The following is a 27,495-nucleotide window of genomic DNA, read 5'->3' as shown; positions in this document are numbered from 1 at the left end:
GGTAGTTACCGGAGGCTAAACAGGAAAAAAAAGCCTGATCGTGGAAGTCTAATTTCATATTTCAAATCAGGAAGAAAAATACTATAAGGATCAGCTATTTACTCTCAATTAACTGTTGATCAGTGGAATTTGCTAGCGCATGTAGAGAATAGTGAACGAGTTCTGTTATGCGCGTATTGTCCCGTGGAGTTTAATTGATAATATCCCTATTTACTATTTTCTCATTTCAATGAAATATAATGTTATAATTTAATTACGCAACTGCGTAAGTAGATAACTATTTATTATCATAGGAAAAATTAATTTGCAAAAAGAAACAAGGATTTGTTTTAGCAGCGATTTAAAATCCACCCGAACTATTTAAAAAGGGTAACTTAAAACTTATCACTTATAATAATTTTCAAAGGCATGATGAAGAAACTGTACTACAGTAAACAAACGTGTGTTCTTTCTTCTTAACCTTTATAACTCAGTCAAACTACGAAATACTAGACTTATTAAGATAAATTTAAAAGACAAAGAATAAAGAAATGACTACAAAAATCGGGAACAGCTGACATCATTCATTTATAAGAGGGAGGTCAGTAGGTGAATTCTGAACTGGTGGGAGTAGATCCTCTAGAACTGATTGAGCTCTCCTGTTCATGTGACAGTTTTACATAGGATCATACTACATACACCACAGTCATGGCTTCAATTAAACTTGTTCTTGGACTAACCGGAGTCTTTCTTATATTGTTTGTGTTCTCAGGTCTGTAATAATTAATTTAATTTAATAAATCTTTTTATTTATTCTATAACTTTCAATTATTAATATTATTGTTTTTTATATTATTTCTGAAATTCTAAAGTTTTCTCAGTTTTTTTTATCTGATTAATTTGAAAGAAAAATTTTTATATAAGATCGATTTTGTAATTTAGTATGTCTATGTAACATGTCTACAGAATTATTTAAAATTAAATTGGTGTGAAAAGGACTGAAGGAGCTGAAAAACTCATCACAAAAAAACCCTTTAGGTGTAAATTTCCACACAATTATGATTTTTGTTTGTTTACAGAACCAAAACTTTATATACTTATATCCTCGTTTAACGTATATAAGTAAAGACAATTCCATTCATAGAAGAAGATAAACATGTACAAGAATTTCTATAAATCACGGATAAATATATCCAATTTTTCGCTAATGAAAGCGGTAGAGCGTATTTTAAAAGTTTGATAAAGTCGTTAAATAGAGATGTATGTATGCATACACTACTTGTTTGTAAAAGTAATTTTACGTGATGTTAATTTATAATTCTCAAATTTTTGTTTAATTTTGTATCGCCTTTTTTTATTTCTATTTATTGCATTCCCTTAGCTTCATTAATATAATTATTTTTTAATAATTATTATTCTTATCTATTAATATTAATTATAATCACTCCTTTTTATTACTTTTCTTTTGTGAGCTGTTCTGATCAACATTTTCTCGCGTTTTCTTAGTTCTTTCAAGCAAATGTCAGTTTCTTTAATCAGTGGAGCAACATTCCTACCCCTTTCCTTACATGATATATGTAATGACTAATTATGTACCGATCTAGATAAAATAAATACATATTTACTTTATTTACAAGAAAATTTTAAACAGTCTTTCTGCAAAAAAAAATATTTTTTGTTTCATATGATCCATTTCTACCGTAAAATAGTGCAAAGATGTTCCTGTTTTCTTAAATAATACGATCATCCAGTTTACGAGTTTATTGCAAAACCTCTAGTTTATAAGGTATTCAAAACAATTATTAGTGTAAGGTTTAAATTATTATATTAAGTTAAAATTGAGAAGAAATACACGGAGTTTAATATTTAAAACGTTGATAAATATCGTTGATACACGTATCTTACGTTGATAAACCTAAGATAAATATATTTATCTTATTTTGAAAGAATTTCACTGGATCCATAATTTGTACGGAATATTTATTTAATTTTATATCCTACGGCTAGCCTTAGGAAATCGTTCACAAAAAAGACATTTTGTAACAGGAATCAATGAGTAATAATTCGAAACCAAGCATATATCTTTACATCTGAGTTCAATTCACTATCGTTTCTACTATAAAATTTATCATTTAATCATTAAATATAATTTTAAACTAGAAAACAGACCTACATGAAATTTCTACATACTTCCTATATCTCACGTAAATAAACGAGTTTTGTAATATACATCTGATGTAGGGAAAAATATTGTAAACTTAATCTACTACAAAATATATAACATCTTGAACACATAAATATAAATTTAGAGCAACTCTTAATTATTTGAATATGCTTCCAGTATATTTTTATGTTCATATATTATATGTTTTCAATCATGTTCATATATTTTTTCGCGGACACGAATAATGTTTGAAAAGATTTTAGGATTATATAAATTTATGGAATTGCTGATGTGTAACTTGTGTTCCTTGGCAATTTTCAACATTCCGGAACTAAATAATAACTTCTGTATATCTTCTGGAAACATATTCCATAAATTAATATAGTTTATTGTTAAATTTTCGTTTGTTTTCCTTCCTCACTTCATCTTTTACAGTACATTCCTTTTGGTACAGAATATTAATGAAATATTTCAAAATCATCTACAGTCATAATGTCCCGTAATAACCGTGGAATCGATTGGTTCGTCTGCCAAACAATGTGGAGTCAACCGGTTTAGCAAATCGGCAAGGGATTATTAAATCACACGTCTGGACTTTCAAGAAATGAATGACGTCTATTAAGGGGAGGAAAGAAATACATAAAATGTTATTCTTAAAGTGTAATGCGACGATTTCAGCTTAACTATCATCAAAAATAATTCATCCTCTAAAAAACGGACCAATGTGTACGGTCCAACAACACAAAAAACGGTGAAGTATCGTTTAGAAGGAAATTCTGTTTTACATCTCAACCGTTTTCCTTTCTCATCTACTACTGATTCTAACTCATCAGTATTGCGAAAAAATGTATATCTGCGAATATGGATAATATCATTGATTTTGTGAATTTTAATTTTAAAAGTTTTTTTTAAACATTTTTAACATTTCTCAAAAATAATTTAAAAAAAAATCCTTTCGGCACGCCGGAAGGCGGAGGTAGATTTCACCGATGCTAAGTAGGGGATAAAAATATTTCTACCTTAAAGTTAAAAAAAAAAACTTCTAATTTATTCAATAAACAACGGTTATACGTGAAAAAATTTCACATGTTTATTATACGACAAGCCCAATCTTCTTACAATTCCAGCAACTTTTTGGTCATCCCTTGCCGTAAGGGTTGGTTATAATCAAAAATTGTTCAGACAAAAGTTTTAGGTAATGTTTAGAGGACTAACGACCACTTTAAACCGATTTGAAACTGTGCCTATTAAGGGAGGTATGTTTTTTGTCTTCAAACCCCCATTTTTTCACCCCCTGGGCCAATGGTTGGTGATATCAAAAACCTTTACTGACATTGATTTTAGGCCCTTATCCAAAAAATAAAAATAGTAGGAACGTTTTAGACGAATTCGATATTTTACTTAATAAAAAATTTATAGCAATATTTTGTTTTTTCGAAAAAGCCCATCCCCATGGTCTGGTTTTGGCCGTTAATGAACTCAATCGAGACTTCGGGATGAGTTATTTTTAAGGATCAATATGAAAGTGATTGGAGCAAAATTACGGCAGTTATCGTGCCCATAAGAAAATGAAATATATATAAATATTTAAACTTTTGGGGTCTGGGGGATGTGAAACGCAAAGATATGACGAAATTTTCCGGAAGTCGAATCAGGGTTCCTATTACAACTAGTAGCTTTTTTTATGAAATCTACTTAAAATTTAGGGTAAGCTTAAATAGTTAATAAATATTTTTCGTTGTTTAAGGTATTAAATTCTGTCTTTGAATTCTTTTATAAAACCCCACACTTTACAAAGTAATGCTTTATGTTTTCAATATTAACAACGATTCAAAATAGATAAATATAAAAACCAATTAATAAAATATGTAATCGAATTTTTTTAAAAATTCAAGCAAATATTTAAATACCGTAATTTTATTTAATATGAAGAAAAATTACCGACTTAATACTCTGCAGTAATTTTTATGTCCTAAGTCAAATGAGATAAAATACTCATTCTTCCATCTTTCTGATTATTTTTATTAATTATACATTAAAGAATAGAAAAAAGAAAAATTATGTTCTTGAAGACAAAGCATATATTATTTCTGATTTTTTCTTGTAAATTAGTATTATTAGAATAATATTATCTCAAATATCTTTCAATCAACCCACGTGTATATGTGTTACCCAGAAGTTATATTTTGACTTATCTGAGATAACATTAGCCTGCAAAAATTCTTGCATCACTTCGGAGGTATCAGTCATAGAGGTAATGAATGTAATTTACATTCAGTGTGTATCGTATGCTACTAATTAATTATTGTCCCCTAAAGAAAATTTATAGAATATAATTAACATAACACAATTATTTTCTGATAAAATACATATATTTAGGGGGATTATTGTACTACTTATACTTCTGTACTATTAGACGAATCCTGATGCAAACAATGTTTGATGCAGTATACATAATACGTTGGCTCAAGGGCACACACGTAAGTTCCTTGAGCTATAATACCCAGAACGAATGATCAGATACTGCTAGATGGACTAATATTCAAAAACATGATTTTTACATTTGAGTACGAAAAACTAACGCTTTAAGTGTCACACACACGCGCGCGCTTGCAGGGAGAGAAAGAGAGAGACAAAACTACTACATAAGTTGATTGTTTAAACTTCAGCTAAATGTTAAGTATAAAATTTTAAATATAAACGTAATAGTTCCAATATTTCCTAATGAAAAATATATAATATGAGATCGATATTAAATTTAATAAGCATACTTTTTACTTTCTTGTGCGTAGTAAAGGAAGTACTGTGATCGCGAAAATTTTCAGTTACCAGATTTCAACGGAAATATTCACTTTAACCATCCCTGAATCCATTTTCATTAGTTTCGGCGTAACGTCTGTACATACGTATGTATGTATGTATGTATGTTCGTGTATATGTATCCCGCATAATTCAAAACCGATTAGCCGTACGATGTTGAAATTTTGGATTTAGGACTGTTGTAACATCTAGTTGTGCATCTTCTCTTTTGATTGTAACCGACTGAAACAAAAGTGTCCCAAAAACGCTCAAAATCCCCCCAAAAATTTGGATTTTAGACTTTTTCTTAACTGCATTTATAAGCCCTCATTGAGAGAATTTTACGATATGTAACACCTGGTTCTTATTTTTATTGGTTCCAGAGTTATAGACAAATTAAATTTTAATTAATGAAATATTTGGATCTTAGCACATCGGTTCGAATCAGACTTCATCTGTATTTAAAATTTTTTTAAATTTAAATGTATTGATTTATTAATAATTATTAACCTTTCATTGTAAAATAATTTTTACGTTGAATAATAATTCAATAATATCAACAAAAAAAAGAGAAAAATTATCCGAAGTTTTTAATGAAATAAAATTTTATGTACTTTTCATTTTTTTTAAATGTATAAATGTAATTTAATAGGCGTACAAGGAAGTCACGTGTTGTCCATATCAGATTTTTTAAAGTGTACAAGTTATGAAATTATGTATTAAGGAAATTATGTAATCCGGTAATTGGCTAATGAAGGTCTTTTCCGTCATCATTGCCATCTCAACATTTTACATTTAAAGCATATCTGTTTACCTGGTAACAGTTTGGGTTACAAATGTCCACTTTTTTCGTCAGGATGTACAGTTAATTAGGACTGAATAACAGAAATATGGTTAGGAAACAATATCAAATAACTATTAATAAGAAAATGTAAGTGATCTTACATTTGGCAGGTGAAGGATCTGCCTTTGGACTCTTACTTTCCGTAATGAAAGGGAAGCGCTAACCATCTGGTTAACTAACTTGGATACAATTTATTGGTATCACTGACTTCGTCTTTTTTCACATTTCGTTTTCTCTTTTTTTTTTAAGCTTTATATTAAATACCGCAAAATCTTATATTCAAGAGGAGGATTACCTCAAATTTCAAGATTAGAATAAAATATTAATAACAGATATAGATTATGAACTAATAAGTAGTAAAATTTAGCGTTAGCATTGTAGTATTATGTAAAATAAGTAGCTAATAAGTAGTAAAATGTACACTCTAAATATATAAATTTATAAAATATTCTGTAATAATGATTTATTTCATTACAAAAATACATTTTATGAACATCGACAGCATACTCGAATGACCTTTTACGGATGATGTTTTTACATACAATTTTAATTTTTTTAATTACGTTGCATGTATTTGCGATTATAATTGTATTCTATCTTTTAATTTTACCTTTTTGTTTATATGGTTGGTATGAAAAACTGTTTGTTTTTTTTATTACTTGGATATGGGTGATGGATATTTCAGTAATATTGTGATTTCTCCCCCTTTTTGTGAATTCCTAATTTCTAATTGTCTATGCATAAATTGGTGAATTAAATATCCTTAAAGCACTCTAGGTGTGATCAAGAAGAAACACAAATATTGATGAATTTTATGTTGTAAAAAAAAATGTAATTAATTTTTTTATTCGATATTCGTATACAAGTGTATTAAAAATGTCATCCTTTACAATATTTTTCCCCTTATGTGTACGTTGGAATCTGTTCAAGTAGTGAAAAATAAGTAACCCCTCCGCGGCTCAATGAGATGAGGATGATATATATGGCATGTAAATGAAATGGTAGTCTAGTAAGTGTCTGGCCGATATTTCTTAGACGTGTGATTAATTGAACCCGAACAACTAAAGTACACCAGTATGCACCGGATTACATTACAATATGTTACAATTAATTTTACTAAACAATAATTGTCATAAATTAGTAATTTCTTATATCTTTTGGTAATTTTTTGTTGATCTATTTAGAAAATGCAGACCTAAACTTATTCTCCGTTTTTCGATGTTGACTCTTTATTTGTTCCTAATTTCTTTCTATTCTTTGAATTGACCATTTACTTGCAGGTGACGTATTCCGAATTTTTAAATTTCACCACAGTTTTTTTTTTTACTTTCAGTAGCAAAACTTTTTTGCCAGATTATTTTATTAGCTTAATAATTAGCAGCAATTGTCAGTTGATCTACGTTGGAGTTATTCTGATGTTGACTTTATAGCATATACTTTTATCAAGTGAATTCATTAATCGTTTAAGTGTAGGTGATCGTTAAAAACAGAAATTCCCTCTACCACATAACGGTTGAGCTTAGTAAACCTTTTACATTTTCACAGGTTCTGAATAACAGTTTCCTATACTAGACCTAATTAGGTTCAAACCTGTCATTGTGAGTGATCTCATATGTATGTAACAGTTACATTGTAATACCGAAAGTAAGCGGTTTGTTTATAATCAATACAGTTATGAATTTTCTTCCATAAAAAAAAACCTTTTACTTAATATAAAAATTTTATCTTACATTTTATGAAGTAATATCCAATTATTCCAATCGATAAGAACTTATTATACTCCGAAAGCTCAGTTGTAAGTTGTGTATCTCTCCTTACTTACAAAGTTCAATCAGATTTTGTGTTCCAGTCATTCGTGTTAAAATTGTATCATTAAAAACCATTAAATTCAGTACAATAAAACCTTCAAATTGTTATTAACGCCATTTCATTTTATTATTTATACAATGATTTACAAAAAAAAAAAAATTAATATTAAAACAAAGTACGTGCATACATTTTAGTCCCGACTTACATAGTCTTGAATCACATTTGTTGACTTTATTATAGCTGATAAGTAAATCTGGGTAAGGTAGAAAATGTAACTATTCTTACCGAGTAGACATGTTATAAGTTAAATGAAATGATCTACTTCATGCACGATTCTTTATTTGGAACGGAACCAATTGAATGGAGCGGTACATGGAGTAACTTACAAAAGCTTTTCAATTTAATAACACACTCGTGCAGAACATCATTCTACATGTAATATAATTTCTGTCTTTTAGTATTAATAATTTTCACGTATATCATATTTAATGTTGTGATGTTTTTCAAGTGGTGTCATAGTATATTTGAAAATACAATTACAAGAAACAATTTTTGAGTGCTAATTGAATAGCTGTCAGTGAAAAAAACAATTTTTCCTGTCAGTCGACAATCGAAGTGTTGAAAATTGTCTATTTCATGAAAGGTCTGGCATTTCGAAGAAAATGCATGTGTTTAGTGAACTTTGTTCACTAAATACCTTTTATTTTATGAACATAATTAATGTGTGACCACTTAAAGATTTTAAATACACATCTACAATACATTAGCCCCTTGTTTAGCACAAAATATTTCTAATTTTAATCGGGCAGGGTATTTAAGCATAAATTACTGCATAATCAGTAATTTAATAGAGCGATAAAAATACATTTTAACGAGTATTTAACATTTAATGTCCAAATTGTTTTGATATACGTGCGTAATTTTAGCAGTGATAGTAATGATTTCTGGAAATAAAAATAAACAACTTTTAAAAATAATTCTAGTATCAAAATTGTAACTATAAGAGGTGAAATCACAATAGTGTAGGAATTCACATAAAAATAATTTTTAGACGTATTGTGCTCTTGAAGTTATTATATGAAGTCACATTGTGTGTATGTACATATATATACTAAAAAAAGACGGGCCAATGGCCCGCCGTGAAAATGTTGCACGGTTTATGTTTCATTACACGTGATTTTTTTAAATGTCTTTGGCAGCTGTAACTAAATAATGTTCATAAATTTAGCTTACACCAAAAACTTTTACAACGAAAAGCTTCAAAATCCTGAACATTTTTAGCTGTTTTTTGAATTGTAATTTTTTAACACATCTCTAATCCCGACGTTTTCCTTTTTATTCTCAAAACACAAATATCATTGCAGATAAATCGTTCTAATAAAGAAATATAAATCGATCGAACGAATGAATCGTTCGCGCGCTGCGCACAGCTGCCCGGGGTACACTCGGTTCGCTCTGCGCCAATAGCAGCTAAAATAAAAATATCAGCACTTACATCAAACAGCCCATCGCATCATCCTATTTTATGGGGAAACATATATATATATATATATATATATATATATATATCTGTAAAAATATTTATTTATTTATTTTTTACTAAAAACACATTTTTTTTGTCTTCAGTCATTTGACTGGCTTGATGCAGCTCTCCAAGATTCCCTATCCAGTGCCAGTAGTTTCATTTCAGTATACCCTCTACATCCTACATCCCTAACAACTTGTTTTACATATTCCAAACGTGGCCTGCCTACACAATTTTTCCCTTCCACCCGTCCTTCCAATATTAAAGCGACTATTCCAGGATGCCTTAGTATGTGGCCTATAAGTCTGTCTCTTCTTTTAACTATATTTTTCCAAATGCTTCTTTCTTCATCTGTTTGCCGCAAAACCTCTTCATTTGTCACTTTATCCACCCGTCTGATTTTTAACATTCTCTTATAGCACCGCATTTCAAAAGCTTCTAATCTTTTCTTCTCAGATACTCCGATCGTCCAAGTTTCACTTCCATATAAAGCGACACTCCAAACATACACTTTCAAAAATCTTTTCCTGACATTTAAATTAATTTTTGAATGTAAACAAATTATATTTCTTACTGAAGGCTCGTTTAGCTTGTAAAATAACACATAATATATTAAAAATATATTATGTGTTTTTCATAAAAACACATATATATTTTTATTATCGTCTTCCCCAACATTTGCCACAGGAATTTCCTACACGTTTCACCACATCATTGTATCAGCATCATGGAATGAAAATTATCCACATCACATACAAAAAACCCATACCACAATATAACATTATTCAGTATTGTATATATAGAATATATTCTAATTCATTCCCTGTTGATGCTGATACATTGAAGCGGTGAAACATAAAGGAAAAATATTCTTATGACAAATGTATTTTAAGACGATAATAAAAATTATATATGTGCTTTTAGTAAAAATTAAAAAAAATATAGACACCATACGATAAAAAAAAAAAATTCTGATCAAAAAGGTAATATATTCATATATTTTAATTTTACTGTCAAATTATAAGGAAGAACGATTTGGATTCTGTACTAATAATTAATACATTGAGATCAGCTTCAGCGGCTTTGAGTGGTTTTTTCTGTCTTGTTGAAGTACCCTTCGGTAACCAAATTCACAAGAAAAATGGAAAATAAACAAATATATGATATACAGAGAAAATTGTGAGGTAGATTTTATACTGACATTTCTTTTTTTTAAAAATACTTAAAATATTTAGAAAGCCTTATTAACACAGGATAATGTATAAAAAATTATTTATTTTCATTACTTTAATTATGGATAATAAAGGAAACGATTACAAAATACATTTACTTAAGACATTTTTTAAAATTACTAAAAAAAAATTTTATTTTTATTTATTTTATTAAAGTTTATTGATTAACTGTAATTATTCTTTTTTTAAAAGATTTAAAATTAATCTTTATTAATTTTTTTCTTTTGCTGCAAGCTATAATTTATACATAACGCACTGAGAAATCATGTTTTTTCTGTTAATATTTTCAGAAAGCCATTATTTCAACTTCACTTACAGAGGTTCTTTGTACTCGTTTTCGTATAAGTACCCACGTATAAATTTTCGACCCCAAAGCCGGTTTGATCATCAACTGTTGTTAAAAGACAGCGCTAATATGGCTTATTGAAATTAAGACCTTAAGGGGTAAGTAGGACTAGTTCCTCCCCTCCACTATTAGATCCGATATCTAAAACACCTGCCTAACGAAATTGTTTGGTGTATAAGCCACTTTATTTATACAACAAAATTATTTCATCTCTAACATTTTTTGTTAACATAGTTACATTACCGATCGACCGACCAGTTGTCAGACCCTATTATGAACCAGATAGGATGCTGAAAATCTTTGAAGTATTTATTTGAAAATTGATATTATATTATTTATTTCAAAACTTGTTTTGTCTACTTAACGAATAAAATTGAATATTGAAATTCAATATTCAACAAAATATTAAATTAAATTGTAATGAATGTTTATCACAAAATAAAACAGCTCGATGAATTTAAGTTTAACATAAAAAATAGTACATTTCTCATATATTGATACGAAAAATATACTTTCTCATACATTTCAAAAAATATAAAATATTTACTTAATTACGTATTTACGTGGTACATATTTTTTTAAGTTAAACTTAAATTCATCGTGCTATTTTATTTTTTGGAAAACATTCAATAAAATTTCATTTAACATTTTGTTGAAAAGCACCCGAATTATATGACGCAATTTTAGTTTCTTACTGTTACAATTACGTCTTCAATAATATTAACCTCTCCCACTCACATTAGATATAAAATAACTGACCCCTATGTTCCTACTCTTAAATTTCAGAAACATTGTACAGTACGTTTAGCTCTAATGCAACTCTATTATGTCTATCTCTGACTCATAAGTTATAATGAGAGCAGTTGCACGATGAACTTATGTGACGAGTTAATTCTTTGCTTTATTTGCTTAATTTGAGAAAGCGTCAATCTATTGAGAATAAGGAGTCGGAAAATTTTAATTCCTTAGAGTTGCATCGATTAATAAAGTTTAATTTTTAATTTATTTTTAAAAAGTACTCCCTCCCTTGAAATTAATCCATTGTTAGTTATGCTCCCATTCAAGGCCATCAAGTACATTACGGACCTCTTTAATAGTATCCTTCGGACGTTGTACTTCGCATCAGAATGGAAGGCGTTTCAAGTAATCATGATTCTGAAATAGGATAAACCTGCGTATGAGTTATCTTCCTACAGGTTAGTAAACCCCCTGCCGATTCTGTCGATGTTATTTGAGAAACTTTTTTTCGAAGGCTGTAGCCGACCTTGGAACAGGAAAAGGTTATTCCGTATCATCAATATGGATTCAGAAGGGGTCATTCTGTGATTGAGCAATCGCACAGAGCTGTTATTGTCATCACACAGTGCCTGAAAGAAAGGAGAGTCTGCTCGGTGGCCTTCTTGGATGTGTAGCAGGTCTTTGACAAGGTCTGGATAGATATCCAGACTTTGTCAAGACTGACGTTTCAACGTCTCCTTGTCTCCAGACGTTCCAACGCAGCCTTTCTCGATCATTCTATTTGGTCTTACGGAATTATCTCGAAGACCGCTTCTCCCAGGTCATATGCAACAGTGAGTTATCTGGATTCTTTTATACCAAATCAGGGGTTTCACAAGGCTCTGTCTTAGGAACAGACCTGTCACGAGTTTTACTGCAGACCTTCCAGCTCCGGTGACGTCACTATTGAACAGGATACTTTCATTCTTTTAGCACACTTTGAATAATAAGAAAGGTTACTTCCCTTTCTTGAAGGCATATTTTTTAACTTTTGACAACCCAAAATAAACATCAAAACCCATAAAAGTTCGTTAAATTTGCTTATTTAAGCTAATTACAACAACAAAATAATAAAATATTTTCAGATATTCATTAAGGAAAGATAGTTATCATTTTAATATTGAAGAAAAAGGATTAGTTTTTTTCTTTAATGAATATCTTTAACAACTTAACTTCCATAAGGAATATCGTTATAATTTTAATTGGGGATAATGAAGAAGATTCTAAGCTGTAAATCTGCTAAGTTTTATTAAAATCTGTCCAATAGTTTTTTTGCGTGATACGCGCAAAAGAACGACCTTAGTTAACATTTATTATATGTACAGAAGATATCAGCAATATAAACGCACTTTACATGTATACAAAATGTTGTGTTGATTTGGGAATCCTCAATACAAAAATATTAGAATAAAATGAGGCGCAATAGATGATGAAATTGATGAAAAACAATGGTTCAATGATGAGTTTTCATAATAAATTTGTATATTTTATGTTTATCGACAGAATTTCTAAAATTAAACAGCATTTTTTAAAAATATAAACTTTTTTTCATTTAAACAGCTGGTTTAACCATCTAATCGCCACTCTGCCACTACCACTCTGCTTTAAATTAATTGTAAAATAAGAGATAAAAGGTTATAAATGAAGTCGGTATAGACTATGTTGAATTCATACTTCCCATATCAATCGTTTTATTAAAAAAATAAACATTCTAAAGTTGATAGCAATAATTGTACGACGAGAACCATACATACATACTGTAATGAACAATCCATGCTCAAAATATAGTATAAATTAATACATCTGTTTATATTATTATTACCAACCATACTGGTGATCAGTTATCATATCATTTACAATTGAATGCGGATGATCTTAAAAATTATAGAATTATAAATCTCGTTGATAATTTGCAAAGGTTATAGCCAAAGTAATCCAATGGCATTCTCGAATATTTTGACAATCAATTTAAAAAAAAAATGTTTTCATATAAAATTGATTACGTTAAGATTAAAAAAAAGACAGTTTTCAGAGTTCTTGGAATTGATTTTGATTCGAAATTAAACATGCCACGTTGACACCACTGTGGGTAAACTTAAAAGAAATCTCCGCTTGTCAAGTGAATTGAATAGCCAAAGACATTTTGATTCTAATACATGTAGTTTACATTTTCTGTAGTGCGATCTCATCTTGAATATGACTCAATAATGTGGAACAAAAAGCGTGACTTTGATCTATGTATTAATACTTATATGATCGAAAATATTGGTAAACGTTTCATCTACTGGTTGCATTCCAAAGTTAGAAATTAATCCCAGTAAGAGGAGAACGATATTCGGCGAACTACGGATTATTCACTCTCGCTTCAATATTAATTATCCATTCAATTTTCTTCTCCTGGTCTTTGAACCTCAATTATCTCTTAAAGTCTAGCAGATTAATTATCTGTTGGTCTACGTGCATCTAGCGGAAATTTACGACACTTTTATTATTTTATAGAACGTATTAGAGCTGATGCTTTTCTGTTGTGTAGAAGAATGTCTCTTGCTAACCTGCTGTACGAAGAAGTGGATGTTTGTAGGTTTCATGAAAAAAATCTTTACTACTAAAAAAATTAATTATTTTTCTTGTAACAGAGATTAATTAAACTTTTACAATTATATTATATTATATTAATTATATATTATATATTAATTAAACTTTTGTAATTATATATATATTGCTCGATTTTAACCTCTTTTTATTAATTGATTCAAGAATTTTAAATTCACCAACGATGAAGTTGTTTAGTTACTTTTAGTTTTATCTGGATTGTATTTAATTTTAACTAGATTTTAACTCTTTCTTAAGGTTTTAACTGTATATTATTTTTAATTATGACGATTTAAAATTTTACGACGAAATTGTTTTAACCGATTTTAAGTTTAATAATTCATTTTTTTTTATTGAGGGAAATAAGAAATACATATGAATTTTACATATATAAGCGCTGAGTAGGGCTTGTAGTGTTGATTAGGGAACAGCCTTTGCTTTGGTTGATTGATGATGGGGCGAGGGACTCCTCTACCAACCATGGTGGAAATTTCTAAATATCAATGATGACTTATGAGAAGTATGCTTTTGTTTTTTTATTTAGAAAATTTCCAGAGTAGTATATTCTGGCTACCTTTTACGTTTTCTCTTGTTATACCTTTTATTATGTGGCATATCCGGTCTGTTAGTAATTTTAGTAAATGGACCAAATTCCAATTTTCGCTTATTGCTACATATTTATGTATTTGATTCACCTAAGAATATTTATTTTTATATTTAACACAGTATACTAACGCTTTTTGTTGTTCTGCTATTTGTTCTCCCCAACCACGTCTGCTATTTGGCTGCTTTCCGTCCGTACAGGGTGGTAAGGATTCACTCTGAGGGGTGAATCTCTAAAAAAAACTATATTTTGATGTTTAACAAAGCTTATTAAAAAAAAGCCCAGAAGGAACTGACTAATCTAGTCAATAAATAAAGTTTGATAGTCGAGTTATCTGTGTGAAATACATGACGCTTAATGTGGAAACTCAGTGGGGGAGATTCGAGTTTGGCCAGTTTTTTTTTAAATTTTTTATGAGAAGTTATATTAAAAAACATAACTGTTATTTAAAATTTTATTTTTCAAAAATTGTTGCATGAACTATTTACATTTAAATATTTCATGAATTTAAAATTTATTAGTTATAATTGTTACAGCAGCTCATTATTTTACTAGGACACATCGCTGAAAATTACTGCAGCATCAAATGCAGTAGTAACTTTTTAATTGTTGGAACAACAATTTTTGAATCGTTGAAAGGTACATTTATTTACTCAGATAAATACATTTAAATACTTATGTTATATAAATCGGATGTCTTAAAAGGTTCTTTCTAGAGGTGACATGAACATGTCAAAATAAAAAAAGCGGCGGGAGGTAACGTTCACTTCTCAAAACTGCTTCTACAAAATCAAAATAAAATAAGTAAGAGAAATAAAAAAATAAAAAAAGTTAAGTTAAATATCTGAGCTGGCAGTTGCAAGGTTGAAGTATATGAATGATAAATACATAATTGCAATAATTTCGATCAGAAAGTGAACATAACTTTCAGTGATAGAAAATGAAGCCTATTAACAGAACAGAAAAAAATTCTTTTTAATTAGCACTCAGAACAGTATAATACAATATTAGCTTGTTCAATAAACTCATGACATTTTTAAACCTAAGAATCTTGCTCAAGATTCTTTAGGTTTAAAAATAAATGAATCTTAACGAAACCTCGTATAGGAATTAAGTATTCACCTACTCATGTTATGCAAGATTACTTGAATCAACTAAGCATAATGAAATATTTCTGACAGGGAACAGATTTTCATTAGGTATCTAGGCTTTGCGTAATATAAAGAACATAAACTGGGCTAAAATATTCAAAAGTATAGGATACAAAAAACCTTTGAAACTGAAAAATATTCGACCCATTCCTTTAAAAACGAAATCTGCGGTAATTTAATCTTCATCTTATAAGTCTAAAAGATTAATTTATTCATTACCTTCTTTTTAATAAATTTTATAATATTTTGTGAGCATTAAAGTATAAATCATTATCTGATAAATGAATAACAGAAGTAAAATACAGATTTAACTTAAATTCTGATGAATGTAACTGTATCATAGTCACTTTATAAATTAAGAGAAAATGAATAAGTCTGTTGCAACATTAGAAAATAAATATGATATTTCAATTGTAATAATATTCTATTTAAAATTTTATATCGATTGTCTGTTAATTGTTTACTATATTTATCTAACAGATTATCTTTTGAATATAAAATAATACATGTTTTTATTATACTTAGAAATCTGGTAACATATTCTGAAAAACAAATTTTAACAGAATATTGTAAAAAGTGAAAACTCTTTTAAACATCCTTTGTTGTGAAATTTTGTTTTTTATAACATCAAAATACTTTTTCTCCTTTTCATTGTAATCTAATGTACATATTTTTACCAATACAGATTGTCTTTCAAATAAAAAATAACAGTAGCAAAAATCTCTTTATATATTTATACAATACTTTCAACAATCTAAAAGTAGATATTTATAACGTTAAAAGTGATTGATAGATACTTAACGAACAACAAGCTAATAAAAAAAGCTAACAGCAATATAACTGACATTTTCTGGAAATTGCGCAAAACTTAAAATTTAACTTTTTCCACAATAATAAAACTGAAAATCATATCATATCACATAACATCAATGAGAAAATAAACTGGCAAGAAAGAACTGAGAAACTTAAAAAATCATTAATAACTACCCAAAACATATGCAATAAAAAATGTCTATCGGGAAAAACTAAAATCAGACATTACCAAACAATAATTCATCCAGATATACAATACGCCAGCAAGAATCTCTTCAGACCATATAAAATTGGAGAAGTAGAAAGGATCGAAAAGATAAAAAGGAAGATAGTCAGAAAATGTATAAACAAGAAAAACATAGTAGAAGGACAGTGGAGGATAATCCCAAATGAAGAAGTAAAATAATAACCCCACTAACAAATTTCTTTAGGAAAAAAAGAATTTCATTCTTGGGGCACCTACTTAGAACAGAAAACACCAGACTTGTAAACCAAATAATTAACTTATACTGGGGAAGAACAACAAAACCGAAATGGATAAAGGAAGTCCAAAGAGTTGAGAATCTCCAAAGAAGATAGGATCTAATCACAAAATCTAGAAAATACGATAAACTGATTAAAACTAATATGATAACATTTGAACTTAAAATCAGAAAGAAATCAAACAGGCTATATTCAGAGGAGGACAGGCGTCAAAGATCAGAACGCCTCAAAAGGATGTTGGCAAAAAGAAAAGAAGCAAGAATAAAACAACTCACACGATTCGGAAATAAGAAGAACCGATTACAAAATTGACTTGCCCAGAAATTGAACTAGTGATCCCATGAGGTCGTAAAAGCAACAAAAAAAAAAGAACAAAATAAAACTGAAAATTATTATTAAGCTCACTATGTAACTTTTTTTAAAATGATTTATCTAATTAATTTTTTTTCTTATTAAATAAAAACTAATTCTAAAACCAGTTAAAAATTACCAAAAATTCATTACTAAGGAATTCTCTCTTTAGTTATCATTGAAACATTTGTCAAGCGGATAAGCCCGCAACTACGGAGTAGTTGAACACTTCCGAATCAATAACGCCTCATTTACGGAAAAAGGTAAATTGAAAAATTTGTCGATCTCTAATTTCAAATTTTATGTTCTGATAAGTTTTTGCGTTTTTCCTCAATCTGATAACGTAGTAAAAATGATTTTTTCTTCTTTTTTATTTAACCTCCGGGTCCACCGTTAGGCATGCTTCAGAGGATGAGCTGAATGATTTGTAGCGTGTGTGAAAATGCCATGCCTGACCGGAATTCGAACCCGGGACCTCCGGATGAAAGGCCGAGACGCTACCACTACCAGGCGAGACGCAAAGGAGGTCGGCGTAGTAAAAATGATTATAAAAACCCAAGCTAACGGGTTTTGATTCATTCTTTCATATAATATTCCTGATGTTTCTGGATATCTTACAAAAATTTCTTGAAAAGGAGCGGGTTGGCAGCTTTATCCTTTGTTGATGTAACGAGTATACGAGCGGCTAAAAGTCAAGTTGTATTGTTAATGATATTAAACAACAGAATTGTGACCTGCTAACTACTTAGGAACCAAGAGTGTTAAAATAAATCTTACTCACCAGGGTCTCGAACGATCAACTCTTGAACCATTAACTCTCGGAAAGATAGATCAGTGCCAGTCGTCCAGTCAACTCAAAACAAACCAATCAGTAGGTTTAAACAGCTGAATGTAAAGAAAACTTCTAAAATTTTTATTTTTTTAGGAAGAGTTTTTCTAGAATCTTATCTCAAAAAATGTTTAATGGTATTATTTCAACGGCATTTCACATATTCTTAAATACTGGCTAAAAACGAAAAAAGTAAATTTTCATCAAGTTCATCTCATTTTAGACATAGTATTTCTCAATTTTTCCGTGACGCCTCTCTTTTTTCCTGTTTAGCCTCCGGTAACTACCGTTAAGATAATTCTTCAGAGGATGAATGAGGATGATCTGTATGAGTGTAAATGAAGTGTAAAGTATTGTACATTCTCAGTTCGACCATTCCTGAGATGTGTGGTTAATTGAAACCCAACCACCAAAGAACACCGGTATCCACGATCTAGTATTCAAATCCGTGTAAAAATATCTGGCTTTACTAGGACTTGAACGCTGGAACTCTCGACTTCCAAATCAGCACATTTGGGAAGACGAGTTCACTACTAGACCAACCCGGTGGGTATTCCGTAACGTCTAATCCAATTTTTTTCAAACGTTTAGTTCAATTAATCCTCCAAATTACAAATTACCACACCGGCTTTCACGGTTAAACTATTTCTGAAATTTAAGTCCGAATAAAGAAGCCGCCAATACTGACACATACACTCGCATTACGTATGCATAGCTATATAAAAAGTTTGAAGCCAGAATTTTCATATTTTGAGATCCAGGTAACCACAAAATGTTGAGAAAAAAAAAAAAATTGGAGGCCGTTTTTTTAATTATATTTTCATCGGTTATAAAGACTCTTTACGCACATCATGATATGGTAAAAGATTTATTTCTAAAATATTCTTATTTACGCATGTAAAAATGAATGTAATAAGGAAACTTATATGATATGAGTGTGTTTGTGTGCATGACAAACACAAACAGAAAATATTGAAAAAACATGCCGAAGAGTAGTTCAATAGTAGTTTTTCTTTCTTTTTAGTTTAGAATATATACAGTTCACTCTTAATAAATTCCAGTGATCTGGTATTATTAATAATAATATAATTCTATACTATGTTTTTGTCCCTGACGGTCAGTGATGAAGGCAATTTTAAAATATAAACTTCTGCAACCACAAACCAAACCAATTTTAAAATAAAATATATAAAAAAATTTCTGATTAAAGTTTTTAAAAGAATTTCATTATAAAATTTGGTTCACTTTGTCGTTGCAAAAGTTTATATATTTAGTTTGAGATAATTAATTAGTATTATAAATAATAATAATTTAGTAAAATCTAATTTACATTTAATATAAATATAGCCGTAATAAGAAAGGGAGTCCGACAAGGATTTTCCCTATCTACGTTACTTTTTAATCTTTACATGGAACTAGCAGTTAATGATGTTAAAGAACAATTTAGATTCGGAGTAACAGTACAAGGTGAAAAGATAAAGATGCTACGATTTGCTGATGATATAGTAATTCTAGCCGAGAATAAAAAGGATTTAGAAGAAACAATGAACGGCATAGATGAAGTCCTACGCAAGAACTATCGCATGAAAATAAACAAGAACAAAACAAAAGTAATGAAATGTAGTAGAAATAACAAAGATGGACCACTGAATGTGAAAATAGGAGGAGAAAAGATTATGGAGGTAGAAGTTTTTTGTTATTTGGGAAGTAGAATTACTAAAGATGGACGAAGCAAGAGCGATATAAAATGCCGAATAGCACAAGCGAAACGAGCCTTCAGTAAGAAATATAATTTGTTTACATCAAAAATTAATTTAAATGTCAGGAAAAGATTTTTGAAAGTATATATTTGGAGTGTCGCTATGGAAGTGAAACTTGGACGATCGGAGTATCTGAGAAGAAAAGATTAGAAGCTTTTGAAATGTGGTGCTATAGGAGAATGTTAAAAATCAGATGGGTGGATAAAGTGACAAATGAAGAGGTATTGCGGCAAATAGATGAAGAAAGAATCATTTGGAAAAAGACAGACTTATAGGCCACATACTAAGGCATCCTGGAATAGTCGCTTTAATATTGGAAGGACAGGTAGAAGGAAAAAATTGTGTAGGCAGACCACATTTGGAATATGTAAAACAAATTGTTAGGGATGTAGGATGTAGAGGGTATACAGAAATGAAACGACTAGCACTAGATAGGGAATCTTGGAGAGCTGCATCAAACCAGTCAAATGACTGAAGACAAAAAAAAAGACAAAAAAAAAAGTAAAATCTAATTTACATTTAATATAATTATATAAGGAAAATATCTGTTAAATTTTTTTGTAAACGTTTTTTATCTGCTAGAGTTTTCAAAATCAATCTTAACATTTCAAAAATTTAAAAATTAATAGACTACATTCAGCTAATAGTGAGATGTATAAAATTTTACTAAAAAACTAATTTCTTTACAGTAACGGGACCAGTTCTGAATATTCAATATGCACATCATTTACATCAATTCCGCTGCTAAACAATTCCTTCATTTTTGTAGAGTGAACTAGAAATAATAAATAGCTTATAAAATTGACCAGTAGGTCAGGCAGTTTATACAGCAAATTCCTGAAAAATTCATTAGATCGTATGAAATTTTCTGTCCAGCACTATTTCTCGTTATATTGATCGAATTGGACATGACCGATATCGTCCAAAAGTTTTGGGTTTTAGCGACCTATTTCCTGATTTAATAGTTTCTTTTTATATAAAAAAACTATCAAATTATATTATTCAGAAAAAAGGCTGGAAAATTGTGTAATTTCTTTAGTAGAATTTATACAAATTAAATCAATTATGTTAATAGCGTAAAAGTTTCCTTGAATGTTTATTGTGTTGAAACTACGTCAGCTTTGTTTCATCCTCCCAACTCGGCAACACCCAACACCTAATCTATGACATCATAATGTGAATTACAGACTAGAATTCTATTAAAGAACTTTTTCAACAATCTCTTCTATGCTCTTCCTTTGATAGTCAGCTGCTTATTACGTTCATTCAAATAATGCAAATATCATATATTGAACATTCATGTGTAATATTTTTAAAATTAAAATAAAACAGAAAATAAAGATCTGTTTTAAATTTTAACATTTGTGATGTGGTCATCAATTTCTATTTTTTATACCATCTTCTGTTGCTGCTGTCATAGAAATACCAACATCATTTTTTTAAACAAAAATTTATCATTGTCAAATTTATCATGTCCTTCTTATGGCTGGATATTTTGAACTTGGTGAAAGCTTTCTTTTCTAATATAAATATTAACAATGGATAAGCCTATTAATAATATTTTTTAGAAACACTAGCAATATATTGACTGTTAATAAATCACAGAAAATTAGGGATTATATTTTAGAAAATGTTAGGGTACATATAAAATTCAATATGGAGGATTTAGATAAAAATATAAGGTAGATATATGTGAAGAATTTTTAAATACATTAATCACAATTGTTTTGGGTTGAGGTAAAAGCCACAGTTCCCTCTTAAAAATCTAATTTAATTTATGCATTAAAGATTTTTCTTTAATAAATTAAAAATATTGTGGTAATATCTTTGAAGAATTAAGGAGTATACTTTTTAATTTTACTGAAACTTAAAATGGCTTAAAACTTAAAATGGTTCTATTGGGAAGAATCTTATTTAGTCATTATTTTAACTGAAAGGTGATGGGAGTTATTAACAATAGGATATAAAAGTTGGTAAGAAATTTCATACACAGTTTGTGGCTAAAAGTACAATTATTTAATGATCTCCACCCTAAATATTTAAAATGAAATATTAAAAATAAATAAAAAATCATTACTACAGTTTAAAAAAATGTAAAATAAAACATATTTCATCAATCTCAATACATAATTCAATCTTCTACTATTATTTAAAGAAAACAACATTGTGCGATGTATTTCTTCATTAAGATTAAAAATTTAAAAAGCTGTTAATAAAACTTTTTGTTGCAGGTGAAGCAATTCATTGCTGGGTTTGTTCATCAGAATCTGATCGTCATTGTGCAGACCCCTTCAATGCATCACACTATTCGCTAATGGACTGCGATAGAGATAGATCACAGTCTCCATATTTGCAGTCGCTAGCAGTTTGTAGAAAACTGAAAAAAAGAAGTAAGTCATTTTATTTTATAATGAAATAATGTTACCCTAGCATTATTAAGATTTTAAGAAATCCAAAACTATTTAAGATATTAAAAAATGTTGACTTGCTATCAATTACTACATGCAAAGTATAACCATGTTTGTTTTACGCTATTGTAAACAGCTCTTGAAAACATAATTTGGTATTTATTATCGAGTAACAAATTTAATGAAGTAACAAAAATCAAATAATGAAACGTGGTAAATTAAAAAAAAATAATATTATTCACTATTTATAAAAACTCATTTCATTTTGTTATACAATATGAACAATAAATAATAGATATTTACTGGTCTCAAAACAATAGTCAGGTGTTTAGTGGAACCAAAGCTTTAAATTCAGATTTTAAGTAGTAAATAATTCTGCTATAAAAATAAATCTATTGTCATAAATCATTTAATATTATTTTATTTTAAGTAACTGCAAGTTTATGTCAAGTTTCAATTAAAATAATATAACAAGGAGGATTAAAATAATATAAAAACATAGCAAGAAATTTATTAAAAGAAACAGAAATCTAGCTGGTATCCTACTATTTCCTAATTACGTTGAAACAATATATATACAGTGAATTATTTTACTGCAGAAAGAAGTATGTTAATCTTTTGCCTTAAACTCTCTGTCACAGTCTTTCTATGGCTGTGATGCAAGTAAAGCACCTGAAGATCAAGAGGCACTAGTCAGAATTACTTTCTATGATAGAAACGGTGTTCATTATTAGTCAATACCAATAGTTAACTAAATAGAGGTGCAACTTGTCTGGCTGAGTATCACCTACACTTCAATGAATTTGAAACACCAGTATGCAACTATACATTTGAATCAGTAAAGTTGCAGACAGGAGACTGCTTCACTCCCTACTTTCTGCAGTAAGCCTGACATGGGTGATTGTTATTCTTAAGAATGGCTTGTAATTTATTTTTTGGAATGATTTTTGACTCATATAATGCTGCCTAGATATATTACTGTTCTGGCACTTAAGATAATTACATCCCATTCATTCTTCTACATCTTGCATTTTCTTTTAATAATTGAATAAAAATTATGATGTAATATTTAAAGTTTCTTTTCTTATTAATATTCTAAGAGTTAGAGAAAGTGCCTCTAAATTTGCAATTAAAAGAAAAGAAGAGAAGATTTCATTTTCTTACCCACTATTTACCTCACAATTGATTGTAAAAAATATTTTAGTAATTGTTACTTTAAATTCTTTCCCCCCTATATCAAGGTTTAAAATGAAAGTTTCAGTCTTTATCCCCAATTTTTTACCAAATATATCAGATTCGAAATTATCCTGTAAGAATGAGGGTCATTCATTGAGACAGTGGATGCAAATGTTCTGTTTTTCCATGGAATATTTCATGTGATATCCTAAGTGCATCAGACATCATATAAGGTAATGATGAAACAATAAAAAGTTACAGTTTCAAAAATCTCCTTTATAAATAACTTATAATAAAAAATTATTAATCTTGAGAAAAGTGATTTTCTATTTAAATAAACATTTTATTTTATTTTTCAAACCATTAAAATAACATTATTTATGTCCATTCTTGGGTATTTGTATACTAAACAAGGATAAAATGAAAACACCGTTTGGGTGTTAAACTAATTTGTTTTTCTAAACAGTGTTTCATAAGATATTCTCCTAACGTGGGCCAAGAAAAATACATAAGAAGAAAATTTTGAGACCAAAAAAACACTGATGTGTAAATATCTATATCACCTGAAGTACCAATGACACAACATTGTTCAGTATCAGGGTCCTAAACAAGATTTAACCACCTACTATTACACAAATCATAGTTATTTCTAATTGCAATATATAAGTAGTAACAATTTTTCCTTTCCTTATTTGTTTCCGTAACACAAGCATATGATGGTCATGTTTTTTGTTTTTGATAATTGATTCTTATGTATATTTTAACACTGATTCCAAAAGTAACCTTCATCTTTTTTTCCATCACATCAGGATTTTTCACAAATCGCAAATTTCAAAATTTGTAAAAAGTTGAAAAATTGCAAAAATATGATACTATAAAATAGACATAAAATGTTTTTTTTTACAATAAATTAATATAATATATTCACTTTTTTGGCTTATACAATGCATTCTTATAGCTAAGCAGTTGAGTAGTCTGAAGAGAGGGGTCATTTACTCCTTAATTTCTAACGAAAATTGCCACAAAATAGGCCTAATTTCTATTATACTGCATTTTTAAATTAACCTATTTTTATTTAATTAATTTTTATTAGGTACGTCATGCCTTTGAAAACCAATTCCTCTCTTCACCCACCCTTAATAACGAAGTATGTAAAATATTTACAATTTTATTCCATGTGTTGAAATTTCTTTGGATGGCTTATATTCTGCTTTGCACTTTTCCTTCTATGTTCTTTATAGTGTTCATGTCGGTGTAACATCCAGCAATAGTCTGCTGTCATTGTAGTAGTCCATTTTCCTTGATACCTCCTTTCCTCTGTTCTATAGAGAAATTTCTGAAATTACTTTTTACTTCCTCATACAAAATACAAGGAAGTATTGTAATCGTGAAAAATTTCAGCTTTCAAATTTCAATTGAAACATCCATTTTGACCATCCCTGAATCCATTTTGATTAGTTTCAGCACAACATCTGTACATACGTACGTATGTATCTCGCATAGCTCAAAAACGTTGAAATGTTGAAATTTTGGATTTATGACTGTTATAACATCTAGTTGTGTACCTCCCCTTTTGATTGCAATCAAAAGTGTCTTTTTTTTGGACCAAAAGTGTCCAAAAAAGCCCAAAATCAAAAAAATTTGGATTTTGAACTTTTTCTCAACTGCAGTAATAAGCCCTCATTGTGTAAGTAAGCAAATGTGTAAGTATCAATAAAATGATCAGTATTTAAAAAAATCTTTTTTTTCAGTTAACAATGAAGTCATCACTGAAAGAAGTTGCAACTGGGAGGTTTCCAAAGGTCATGATAACGGCCCATGTTCTCAATCTGGTGTGGCATCTTATGTAAAGCTGGAATACTGTAGTACTTGCAGCACAGATGCTTGCAATGGCAGTGAAATGAAAAGTGTCCCTTTTATGATGGCTCTTGTGCCGTCTCTAACTGTACTCATTAAAACTACACTTCAGTACTAAATAAAATCTGCATGTGCAACATTTTATTTTTAATTTTCTCTTTTTTTATTTAGATAGATTTATTTAGACATAAGCAAACAAATTGTAAAAATTTTATTTAAAAATATATATAAATATAGTTTTATGATGTTAATAAAATGTAAATAACTTACATATAAAATTAGAATCTATTTTAATTACTTTAAAATGTGAAATTTGTGTTAGCTTCTTAAATTTTTTTTTAAGTCCTTAAGATTTATTTTATCTAAAAAGATTCGTCAGTGAGGACTGAATAACTTACACCAACTAGCAAGTAAATTCATGTATGTATACACATTAATCATATCATATATAACACATGCACAACAGAGAAAAACAATTTCATTACGTATTTTAGATAATGTACATGACAAAAAAAAAAGAATCAGCTCTAAAGAACAGCAGAGAAGAAATAGATGTAAATTCAAGAAGTTCTAAGAACACCATTTAAGATTAGCCCAGCCTTTATTACACATAATGTATAGCTAACTCTTGATTGGATGCTGAAGATTATTTTATTTCAATATTTGTTTAATTTAGATGTTTTGTTACAGTTACACCCTCGTGCAAACTATTGGTTTTCTTCTTTCTGTATCTTAATAAATGCACATATTTGCAACTAACTACCTTCACCATCTACAATGTGTGTTAAGATTTCATTTATGACTTGCATTTTGTGAAAAAAATAGAATCACATACTTATAATATTTCTACATTGTTAAGTTACTGAAGAAGGCATTCATAGAAGTAATTATCCTTTACACTACATCCTGCAAACCCATTATATAAAAAATTATCTGTACATTTGTGTCAAAGATACACCTATCCCCAAACACAAATCTCAAAATATTTTTTTTTGCTATTACTAACCAGTGCAATACTAGACAGTATATATAATATTTCTCCACTCCAGTTAAAGTTACATCTAATGACATACCTCAAAGAACACCTTTGTATTTTTACTTATTTATGTATGCATGCAACACGTTTGTTATAACCCAAGCATAAGTTTAGTTTAGTTACAAGAAACTGTTACCAAATATTATCATAAACCTTTTGCTGAACCATTCACAGTTTCGTGCTTTGTTATTTACTTATTTACTTAGTTTTAGTTCTGTAAGTAAAACTTAAATGAATCAGTATTCCGTCCAACTGTAAATAAGTGTTTTTCATAAATCCCTGCTATCATTATTATTAATGATTTAAGAAGGAACATTTAGCACTAAATATTAATTCATAAGTTAAATTGTCATTTAAATTATTAAAATCTAGTTAAGGAGAAAGGTATTTCATAAAATAATTTTAATTTTGTATAATGTCTTTGTTTTTAAAATACACTGAAGTGAAATCACTCATTATGTGTTTATGTCCTTCAAAATATAAACCATGAAGAGTAGATATTCTACTTATAAAAAAAAAAAATTAATAATCAATTAGTTACATTTATATAATAGTATTTTTAACAAAATCATTCACGTCTTTGAACCAGTAATGTTTGCAGAAAAAAAAAATTAATAAATTAATATTACTGAGCTAAATAAGTTCAGATTATTCTAAATAGCATTTTTGTATAAAAGGTTTTTAATTTGAATAAGTTTTTTTTAATATTTACAGATTTAACCCTCAATCACTTCGGCTGTTGGATTTTTCAAACTGGCATTCATCTCTTTATGTTTTTCCTTTTAGCCCACTCTACTCTATTTTCAGATTTTTGTTGACAATATGAAAGCAGTAAAATTTTGTTTTCATTCCTTGGTTTTGGTTGTTGTCATTCAAAGTCTACTCATCAGACATAATAAAACATTATTACTTTACTTTATTATGCAGGAAATATAAAAAAATTTTAAATAATTAGAATTT

General features: G+C 28.9%; 1 protein-coding gene across 1 annotated transcript; it reads left to right on the top strand.

The window, feature by feature from the left end:
* Positions 1 to 593: 593 nt before the first annotated feature.
* Positions 594 to 26,990, top strand: LOC142334139 (UPAR/Ly6 domain-containing protein crok-like). Its single transcript, XM_075381940.1, has 3 exons — positions 594 to 751; positions 22,290 to 22,448; positions 25,394 to 26,990. Exons 1-3 carry the CDS (start codon positions 688 to 690, stop codon positions 25,615 to 25,617), a joined length of 447 nt encoding a protein of 148 aa, XP_075238055.1. The 5' UTR covers positions 594 to 687; the 3' UTR covers positions 25,618 to 26,990.
* The last annotated feature ends 505 nt before the right edge of the window (positions 26,991 to 27,495 follow it).

This window comes from Lycorma delicatula, chromosome 1 (genome assembly GCF_047948215.1).
Source record: "Lycorma delicatula isolate Av1 chromosome 1, ASM4794821v1, whole genome shotgun sequence".
NCBI lineage: Eukaryota > Metazoa > Arthropoda > Insecta > Hemiptera > Fulgoridae > Lycorma > Lycorma delicatula.
Note: the sequence above shows the minus strand (reverse complement) of the source record. Positions and strands in the feature narration are given on the sequence as shown.

Coding starts and splice junctions, on each gene's coding strand:
- LOC142334139 (XM_075381940.1), top strand. CDS start 688: ATGGCTTCAATTAAACTTGTTCTTGGACTAACCGGAGTCTTTCTTATA. Junction 752..22,289: donor TATATTGTTTGTGTTCTCAG/GTCTGTAATAAT, acceptor TTTTTGTTGCAG/GTGAAGCAATTCATTGCTGG. Junction 22,449..25,393: donor TAGAAAACTGAAAAAAAGAA/GTAAGTCATTTT, acceptor CTTTTTTTTCAG/TTAACAATGAAGTCATCACT.